At 45.4% G+C, this 10,826-nt stretch overlaps 1 protein-coding gene across 7 annotated transcripts in view; it reads right to left on the bottom strand.

The window, feature by feature from the left end:
• Positions 1-1,955: 1,955 nt before the first annotated feature.
• Positions 1,956-10,826, bottom strand: part of KCNIP1 (potassium voltage-gated channel interacting protein 1) — a 376,470-nt gene continuing 367,599 nt past the window's right edge. For all 7 annotated transcript variants that reach the window (XM_035338443.1, XM_035338442.1, XM_035338444.1 and 4 more), the window contains 4 exons: positions 9,657-9,764; positions 8,581-8,685; positions 7,982-8,044; positions 1,956-6,140 (listed from right to left, as the gene is read on the bottom strand). In XM_035338443.1, coding sequence (XP_035194334.1) covers positions 6,093-6,140; positions 7,982-8,044; positions 8,581-8,685; positions 9,657-9,764 — 324 coding nt within the window. In that variant the 3' untranslated portion in view covers positions 1,956-6,092. The remainder of the gene's footprint in view (positions 6,141-7,981; positions 8,045-8,580; positions 8,686-9,656; positions 9,765-10,826) is intronic.

The following is a 10,826-nucleotide window of genomic DNA, read 5'->3' as shown; positions in this document are numbered from 1 at the left end:
AATATATACTTGCACTTGTTAATATGAATGCAGGTGAACGATCTAGACCTTGTGGATGTTCAGAGTTCTCTTAACCTGCCTTCCACCCCACCCCACCACCACCTTTTAAAATTTTTTTGAGAGCTATTTCACGACTTGGTTATTTCAGGGGCTGACTACGTGGCTGACAGTTCTTCGATAGCAATTGGTTTGCATGAACAAAAGAGCCCCACAGGGAGGTGACCGTGCCTGGTCTCCTCCACCTAAGTTACCCAGCTCGCACTCCTGATTGCAAGAAGCACCCTTAGGGGACAGAACCCAAAGGGAAGCCGCCAGCTGGAAACCCACACACGCTGTGCCTGCGCTGCGCAGACCAGGCTGACCACCACGGGGCCACGTAAGGATGTGCCATGGCAGCTGGCCTCGATGTTGTCATCTGGAAACGAGCAAACACGAGGCTTCAGCTGACACCTCATTTCGCTGTACTACAGCAGTGATTTATAAACACGTCCATCCTTGGCAGACCTGTTGTGGTTGAAACCTGCCGTGTTAACCTGATGATTTAAATCCATCCAGGATCTAATATCGCTATTACCGCTTCCTTACCGATTTGTTTCTACTTTAACTGCAGTTTATTTCTCTTTGATTAGTGTCACAAAGATAAGTAGTAGCTTTGTCTTCAAATTTGTCTAGTCATTTCCACTTGTTTTTAGTAACGTTTATGTGAAGACTTTCTTACGTGCTCCCTTCAGGCAGGAAGCTTACAAGCTGCGCTCTTTCCAGCGGGAGAGCTCAGCACCACTAAGGCTGGGATCTCTCACTTCATCCCAGCTATTTGGCTTTAGTGATGATGATGCTCTGGGATTATTTCCCTCAAGGCAACTTGTTCAATTAAATGTAGGTGCAGACCAACAGGTACCTGCCATCCCAGCGCTGCCAGTCACTTCACACTCCAGCAGAGGGACAAGCCTCTCTCCAGCAGCCGTGTGGTTTCTCTAGGCATTCTTGTCTCGGATGCAGCTTCTGGCCTGAAACACAAGAGGACCAGGTGGCCACTGACTTCTGCTTGTGCAGAGAAGTAGGTCTTAATGCACCAACATGGACAGGCCTCCTCCCTCTCCACTTTTGCTGGGCCTGCACAGATGAGCAAAGATAACAGAATTAAATCTCACAATAAGAAAAAGCTCACATCGACTTCAAAGGTAACTATTTTCAAAGGCTGAGATGCAGCACATGCCTCAGCCTCCCCCTACCACACCCTGAGGGAAGTTCCCAGAGATGCTGTGGGGACCGTGCTCATGGTCAGCCCATATCCACTTGAGCAAATCTGATGCTGAAAAATGAAAGAAAAGCATACGCACGTGCCTTGGAGCCAAACCATGCCTGGTCTTGCAGCAGCTGGGTGCAGTTGGGTGCTAGGGAGAGGTGCTGAATTAGAGCTTCAACAGCACGAAGTCGGGTTTGGCATTTCCCACAGGAACGGCTGTCTTCTCCAGCAGGCTGACGCCTCCGAGGGTGCCTCCAAGGGCAGCGGTGGCTGTCCCCAGGCTGCTCCCTGCCTGCGTGGCTGAGAGCTGGCCGGGGCGAGTGGCTGGTGGTGCAACGCTGACACCAACCTGTTCAGGCACCGGAGTGACACCAAGACCACGTTTCACACAGACAGCTTTATTTTCACATTTCTGCATGTACGCAAGACAGTGTTCTTTGTCTTGGGATGTGCTGGTGGATATACTGTACCCTAGATAATGGAGTTTTGCAAATTTTTATATATGTATATATATACACATATACATAGTCTAGCAAAATTTCTTCTGCATTTCTCTGTGTGCCAGAATGGATGTTTCCAACAAACCAGAGATAAAGGGACACTGACAGGTTTTATCTTTTCTCATCTCTAAAACAGTGCTTGTGTTTTCTTCAGCCTAATTTCCTGTCATCTGCATGTACTTAAGAAAAAATGCTGAAGAGAAAAGAGATGTCTATAAGATTTCAATTTTTACTACTCCAAAATACTACCAGTGATGCAGGTAGAACATTTTTGAACTCCTATTTACAAGGGCCAGACTATCAGATAGGCGTATGCCACTGCACCAAATATAAGAGTGTCCCCGAACCCGTGATGGACATAAATCAGTCGCATGTAAATGTTACAGCAGAGTTCAGCAGTTTAACAGCCTCTGTGCTGCTAGGTATGTTTACAACAGAATCTTGCTTTTAAAGATTTGGCTGTACGTTTTTCACCTGAAAGCGTCCCTTCAGAGAAAAATACATAGTGGGCTTACAAAAGGACACCCTCCTACAGATACTTGCTTTTTATTATTAAAAGCAACATTTTTAAAACCATTCAACAGAATTTAATACAAATGCTGTTATCTGATGGCAGTTTGTAAGAGTGAAGCTATGCGCTGCCGCTCCATTAACATGGCTTTAGTTAGCACAAATTGTATTATCTGCACTTTTCCTGAAGTCTTTCACGGCACTTCCATGGGAAAGAAAAAAGGTCGTGAGGCTGCTGCTACCGTCTTACCAGCCCAGGCGCGGACATGAAGATGTCTGTTCTTGACGCGTCGCAGCCAGGCAATGCCAAAGCTCTGCCCACACCGCCTGAACCTTGGGATATCCGCGCCCGCAGGCCTACAGCTCGCCTCGCAGTTGTGCACAGCATTGCAATGCATTCGAAGCAACAAGAAAACGAACACTGACAATAACAGACATGTTACATTGGGTGTTTTTTTTTTTTCTTTTTGCATTAATCACATTCCTATTTTCAACAGATCGTTGCCAAAAATGCATGTTAGAAAGACTTTTCCAGAAAACGCTGGCATGAAAATGCAGATTAATGCTTGTAACTAGTGAAACGGTCAGTCTTACAGTTCAGACATTATTTAAACATTCACAATTTTGAGAAAATTTGCACAGCTGATAGCACTGACAGATAGCCTAACTGTAACTTAGGAGCCAGCAGCGCAACTCCCTTCCACGTGCTGGCAGTAGGATTTACGATGGCATGAGATTAGCGTAGCGTACTATGTTTTATTTAGGAAGCCGTAGTACTAAGTATTTGCCATAAATATTGCAAGCCCCATTTATGAGTGACGGGAGGCTTTGCAAGCTTACAAACTAACGTTCACCGAGAACATAAAAAGCAAACCCAAAGACATTTCCATGCAGAGTACGACTCTCTCACAGTCACTGGATCTTTGTCATCTGCTGGCTGGAGCACACGTGCCATGTACATCGATGCTGCTCGCAGAAAACCCAGAGGCTTTCTGGGCACTGATGCACACAAGGCTCTGGCTGGAATGAGTGGGATCACAGACAACCACAGGATAACAAGTGGTTCCACAAAGGCAATGACTGTCATGGCCAGAATTTACAATTAGAACTACGTGAAATACTGCTACGTGTGGTACTTGGCACATCCTTCCATCTCCGCTACAGCAGACTCCAAGGGGAGCAGAGAGGTAGCAGCCGAGGCCCCAACACCGGGTATGTGCAGGCAGGTCCTGGGATCCTGCAGGACCACAGCTGAAGCTAGTTATGCCTCAAGGGCACAATCAGGGCCAGCGTGGCTTTCAGCATCTCCCTCTGCCTAGCACAGCCCCATGGTTACTGGGAACTGCAGACAGCCACAGCTGAGCAGAAGAGGAGATACCACGACCAGTGGTCACTACCAGTAGCCTGGATTCAGCAAACCCATCTGAGTGACTAAGGAAATTAATTTAACCCCAAGGGACCACAGTATCACACCACTACCCATGTTTTTGTTCTTTTGTAAAGGGCACGGTCAAATTCTGAAAATGTTTCAGGCTACACATGCCATCTCATGTGCACATCTGGAGCATCACTGTGAGAAGAGGAAGGCACTGTGCTAGCTCAATACAAAAGCTTTTTTTTTTTTTTTTTTTTAACTGATGAAGTTACCTGCTTAGACTGACAACACAGAGGGTCTTTAGGGATGGAGGAAAAAAGCAGGTCACTTATTAGATCAAATTGTGTCACTTGTTAAAGTGATTGCAAGAAAAATCGTGAAGGAACGGTGTAAGTGTTGCGCATTACTTCAGCTATAACCGATGTCTTTATCGAGTGCCTATTAAATAAAAACCGAATAGACAACACTGCACAGCCAGAGGACAAAGCTACTTCACAGCACTGCATCGCTTATGTGAATCCCAGCACACTACTGGAGCTGCTGCGCTCCCTGTCCTTGCTGGAAGGAATGAATGGTATTTGCATAAGGCAATAAACACGACAGACGGAGGTGCCATATTCCTGCGTGCATGTAGTTCTCCCAGCTGAACACCGCTTTCGATGACCACTGGTCAACTCAATGGAATATGGTGAAGGACCACATAGAAGTGTATGCAGAAGCACAGGAAAAGGGGAAAATGTCCCATCTTGAGGAATAAGCAGAGTATTACACTAGTACTGATCAGACCCTACTTCTATCATCAGGAATATTTCAATAGATTAAATTTTTATAAAACATAGGGCTACAGAAATTAGGCATTCTATATATTGTGTTATAAAAAGCTTCCACTTACATCATATTTAAAATATATCTTCAGTGCCAACAGTATAATTGTAATATAGTATCTGATATAATAAAAATATATGCTTACTGGACAGGAGTGATGTTGGACTATGGCAGGGGATTCTCTTTTGTGTGTGGTTCGAGCAGCTGGCAAAGATGTTTGCTCCTTCCCTTCATTTCTCAACCATCAGCCACCTGGAAACTGCGACAGCACTCTGGTGTGTTACCTTTCTTAGAGTCCTTTGCAAATCTGGCTCTGACATGTTCCTTAGCTGAGGATCTACCGGGCACAATCCAGCCTTGGTATAAATCCATTACTTGATTTTTTTTCTGTTTTACTATTGGAAAAACAAACCATCAACCCCCCAACCCAATGCTCTACATGGCATTAGTGCAAGTCCTATTTCCTTACAAGTCATGCAACTGCCTTGTACGATAAAGATTTTGATAAAGATTAAATTACCCACAGGGACACGTGGGGCGGGCAGATGATTCTGACACTAATGTCAACCAAGTAACGCCAATTAATCTTACAGGGCACTTTGTGGATGCCAAGGTCCTTAAGTGGAAACACAGCTGCCTCACCTAGGCTTTCTTCTGCCCTAAGTAAAATTGGAAAGCTTAAATAAATCCATAAAGTGAAGAACACTTTTCTTTAACATCCAGTGTAAAAATACAAGCATTCAAATGAGGCGTCTAGGAAGCATGCGCCTAAGTACAGCCAAAGGACCATTGCATGGTGCTGCTGAGACGCACACTGGAGAATCACTTCGTGTCCCACTACGTGCTGGGACTGCAGAGGGTGGCTGGGACCAGAGCAGGTATTTGTCTTCCTGCACCCGCCCTTTTAAACCTGCCTGATCTTGCAAGAACTTACCATCACTGAGCAGGATTTGTTCTGTAGTTTGAAATTTACGTACAACACATTTTGCTCCTTTCTGGCTAACCCTGGCATGAAGTTCCTCTAGTTGACGTGTTCAGGAATAACCACCAAACTCAGCATGGTGGCACCAGTGCATGTGAGAAGAGAAGCAGGATCTCTGCACAAATGGGGATACTGGCTACATGGGCTGTTAACATCCTGTGTACATTTACTGTTCATTTCTACAGATTGCCCTGGTAGATTTGATTTTTTTTTGTCAAAGCAGATTAACGGCAAGGCATTCATAACATATTTTGCCGTGTGGTAGTATGGACTGAGCTTTTCACTTGTAATAGATGACTGAGTAAGCTATAACATGTGCTATCATATGTAATCAAGCTTGCTAGATTAAAGCAGGACTTGTGGCTAGCAAACAGAAGGGTGTATATTACTCATAGAACTTCGAGCAGCAGCTCTCTTGTCAGGTTTTATTAAAGGATTTGCATGCTTCCAAAACGAAATAAAGGTCCACCGACGTCTCTTGGGCAGGAGAGATGGGATCAGTTGCAATTGGTTGCCATTTGGTTGGAGATGTCATACAAAATCCTCACACACTGGCCGAATCAACCATGGCTGAACTGTAAAAAGCTTTCACCCAGAAAGGAGGTCTTTGTTACACACACAGTCTCTGACTCCTCCAGCGCTCTCCAGACACAGCTACATCACGTTCTCAAAGAGCTGTAAGGATCGCATGATATTGTCATCCTGAAAGCAATGAGAAGACATTTTCAGCAGTGATGAGCACAACTCCTACCTGGGCATGGCACAGGAGGGGTTCTGCGGGTGCTACTGCAGCAAGGCTTGCTTCTGCAGCACTTTTCATCCTCAATGAGCTTAAATTGAGTCAGTAGTTGGGTCCTGATTCAGCAGAACAGTCCTCTCTTACTTTGGCACCTTAGCTGGTTTGAGGCATGCAAGCACAGACTTTTCTCATAAGCTCGGCTTTCAGCACGGGCTGTGCTTTACTGAAGAGAGCCAGACACCAGCATCGAAGCTGGTGACTGTACAGAGCCCTCAGGCATCGGTGCCCACTGCGCTGCACCAATCCCCAGTACGAAGATGTGTACTTAGCTTAATACGCTTCAAAAGCCCAAATGAAATTGCAGCTTTTGAACTGGTAAGTAAGCTGCCCTGAAGGAACGCTTCCTCCCAGAAACACCACCAGCTCAAAACCAGAGCATGGGAAATCCCAGCCTCTCTAAGGTTTGTAGATCCAAACGAGAGAGCTGGAGACACACTAGGGAAATACCAGATTGCTTTCATGGAGCCCTGAAATTCTACTTTGAGGTAACAACCAGAGTAATATTCAAAAACAACGACGACTTTTTTCCCCAGGAACTGTTATTCCAAAAGTTAGAATAACAGTTTGCCTGTACCACAGAAATAATTTCCCAAACTCCAACTGTTCAAGGCAAAGTGAAGCTGCTTCTACGCTACGACCACTAATCACATACTGAAGACAAATAATGAATATGAAGAACAAACCACAACACAAATGCTCAAATTAAAGATGAGGCCAAAAATAAACCAAACAACCCCCCTCCCCCAAGTTAGACTTGCATTATGCATCTGCTACCAAGGATCTGACCCCTGAAATCCCTTCCTGAGAGAGCCCTGCATGTTGCCAGAGCCAGACGTAATGCAGGATGGGTGGGAAGCCAGTCTAGCAACCTGGGGTACATTGCTCAGGTACAGAGCTCACGTCTGACTGCAGAACAGGAAAAATTCTCCTGGGAAAGTAAAATGCACAGGAAGGCTGGTATTGCAATTACCTGCACCAGTGTAAGCTTCCTAAAACGCAGAGGCCATTATTGTACTCATTAAATAGAAGATGTATCTCTGATCAAACATTCACACAGTTAATTACAGTCTAAAACAACAGACACTTGGGCAATTGCATGTTAATGCAGATGCTTGTCTTTGTGCCAGTGCTATAAATACCAGCCAATATTTATCACAGCCAACTTAACGTATGGAATTTGCAAGAGAAAGCTCATTCCCAAAGCAGAAAAAAACCTACTGCTATGATGATAGCATTTGCTTTTAATGTTTGACCTCGAAAATATCAACTAGTTTCATAAGTCAATGCTATAATTACAAGGTTTTTAGAGACCTTGGGCTCTCGACAGTTCCAGCAACAGAGTACCTGGTAACAACGTCCAGGGGCAGCATGCTGAGACTGTGCCAGCCTCTTATAAATAAATAAATAATACTGGGGAAGGCTAAGGGCACCATGAGCTTTCTCAAGAGTTATGTACTTGTCACAGAATCAGGTACTGCTTTTATTTTCCTGCGTGAATTGCACTGGCTACCAGTACTGGAAACGAAGGGGACCTCTCTTGCGATCAGTCCAACCCTGCTTCCCTGATCGGTTGCTTGCTTCACAAGGCACCACCAATCTTAAAGCTGTTTTTTATTTTTCCCAGAGAGCAAAGGAAACCCGAGATCTTGAGCAGCATCTCCTTCAAATGGAGTTTGGACAAAGTGAAAACAAACACTCTGGCGTGAGTTAGACTTTTCATTGCAGTTAAGAATTTTGTCCTTACCTCCTGACACGATTCAATAAACTCATCTAAAGTTACAACACCATCTTTGTTTTTATCCATTTTCTGCAAAATAAGAACAAACATTTTTTTGTTTCCACAGATAACACTGCAGTTATAATACTATAACATTTGATGCAACTGGAATAAATCTAGGACCCGTGACAAGCCTGGATTACAGACTCAGTGTCACTGCTTAAATTCGCTGACAGCTAAGGACTTGTTTACTCTGGTATTTGGAGAACTTTTGAGGACATCTCCACCTATTCCCTCCTTAACATATACAGCAACCTCTGCCCATATTATCATCTATTTCTACACAGCCTTGCTAACCAGCACCCATATTCCTGTTTCTCTTTACGTGCAGTTGAGAGAAGAATCACAAAAGGACTATGACATGTGCAGAGGCTGCAGACTGCTGGATTCATTATATCCCATTGCAAAGGGCTGGGTTAAGACAACCGGAGCACCTTGGACTCAGGAATTCAGCTGACACTGAATTAGGCTGGACAGCTGCTAGGGTTTGTTTTGGGAGGCATAGCGGGGAACAGATATCAATGAATAGCTCAAGAGTTAACAAATCATCATCAGAAATCAAGTACCTGGAAGAACACTTCTACATGCTGCCTCGGAGCATCTTCCTTGAGCACTGGATACGTGTACTTTCCCATCATATCATAGATTGCCTTTACTATATCCATCATTTCCTGTAGTAGTGACATGACAGCAAAAGCACAACAGGGAAATTAGTAGAACTGATAGCACATTTATTTCTTTTACTGCCCTTTTCTTCAACCTCTCCTATTATGGAACAGCACAGACCTCAAGCTCATACCTGCTGTCACTCCCAAGAAGGCCTATACACACGCATGCAGACAGATGCATCACCAGATATGAGTTAACCCCAAAACCAAGTGCTGTAGCTTTGGCACAGCTGTGGCGGAGGCTCCTGCAGTGCCCGGTTCCCTCCTCTGGCTGGGCAGCACTGCAGGATGGGTGCTGTGACATAGGAGTTCCTGGGGACGGTCCTCAGCTGCTTGCTTGGTCCTGAGCACTGCAGCACCAACCCTGGCCCAAAGCCTCCCAGAAAGCCAGGGGTGTTTGTGGCAGTCACTGGGACACTGGCCCTTACCACACTTGACCCCAGCTGTGGCAGGACTCAGTGAGCAGCAGCAGGAACTGCAAACGCTCCAGGTACACAAAACAGTTCTGAGAAAGCAGACCGAGATGTATCTGCAACACATTCAGGTTTCCACGCTCAGAAACAAGGCTTCCCACAGCGGGAACAAGCAATACAAGACAAGAAGATAAAACCAGATAAGACAGGATTTTGAAGCAGTGCTGGGGACTTGTAGTGCTTTGGGAGAGCCCACACCAGCCTCCCAGCACGGCCAGAAGCTCCTCATGCCTCAGGTACCTGCTGTCACCATCACCCTCCCCCCTTCAGAAAGGTTGCATTGCTCATAGATGTAAGCAAGATTTTGCCTTAATTAAGGCAGTATAATACGGAAAAAAACATGTAAAAATCATGCAAAGCAAGATCACGGCATTTTACTTAGGCACAGATACTCAAGTCCAGTCTCGTATGCACTTAATTAGTTGCATGTAAAATTAAACGTGCTATGCAACAGAAGTCAGCTCTTCACAAATCAACTGCACGTGTCAGAAGCAGCCTTACCTCCTTGTTTATATAGCCATCCTTATTTATGTCATACAGATTAAACGTCCACCTTAGCTTTTCATGAACTGTTCCCCGCAGCAGAATGGACAGTGCCATCACAAAATCCTGGTTTGAGGCAGAGAGAGAAATTAGAAATTTTCTTAACATCCTTTTCTAACTCACCTTCTTCATAATGACAGTCAAAAGACGGATCTTTTTAGGATAGCTGTATTCTCTGACTGAACTCAGTGGACACAGCACCACCCATAAGATGACCAGAGCAGTGTTAATAAATGTGTCTGAGGGGACTACCCCAAGGTAGGGTAGACCCCCCAAGGTCTGAGGGGAAAACCCCAAGAGTCCTCAATTACTCAACTGCAGCCACTGTAAAGGCTGAGCTGATGAAATGGATCAGGCAGCTGAGCAAGGCTCAGAGAGCAGGAAGACCTAAGAGGTGCTGCAGCCTCAAATCCCCCAAGCCTTGGGGCAAGGGGTTTGAAAACAGTGAGGGCTTAAGAGAAGACCCAGTCCCAGTCAGGCAGACTGAGGTCCTGAGGTCCATTACAGCTGTGACTGCTTGGACTTGCCAGGAGCAGCACGGGACGCATGAAGCCAGGAGCTGGGACCACTTCCTTGCTACCCATCCCAATTTATCAGCTCCAAACTCTAAATTCTGCACAGACGTAGGCTAAGAACATGTCTGATTTTTAAGAGCATCGCTAGATGCTCCAATGCAATCCTCCTCCTAGCAATGGGCTGCTGCAGGAAGCAGCCATGCAGACTGCTGCCTCCTGGTTAAACGCTGCTGGATTTCAACTGCATCAGCAGGAGCTGATGCTTTCTACCCCCCAGCCCAAGAGTGGGTTGGGCAAAGGAGGAGGAAGATCCAGCAGCTTCTCTGTGCCCACCTGGAAAGGGATGGAAAGGTCCCAGGCTCCTCTGTAATGCAGGGAGCCTCAGGTTTTGTCCTCTGGCAAAATGCAACAGATTTGACCAGATGCGATTCCCACCACTAATTACTCAGTCTGGGACACAGCATTTTAATTGTATTTTTCATTTACAGTGAAGTTACTGCTTCCAATAACTTTGATTTATTGTTTCTACTGCACAATGGCTCAGGCACCGTAAGCAGCATCGCTACAGGGATTTATTAGTCCAGGAGGCAGAGCTTCAAACTAGAACAACTGT

The sequence above is a fragment of the Oxyura jamaicensis genome, chromosome 13, assembly GCF_011077185.1.
Source record: "Oxyura jamaicensis isolate SHBP4307 breed ruddy duck chromosome 13, BPBGC_Ojam_1.0, whole genome shotgun sequence".
In the NCBI taxonomy this organism is placed as follows: Eukaryota; Metazoa; Chordata; class Aves; order Anseriformes; family Anatidae; genus Oxyura; species Oxyura jamaicensis.
Note: the sequence above shows the minus strand (reverse complement) of the source record. Positions and strands in the feature narration are given on the sequence as shown.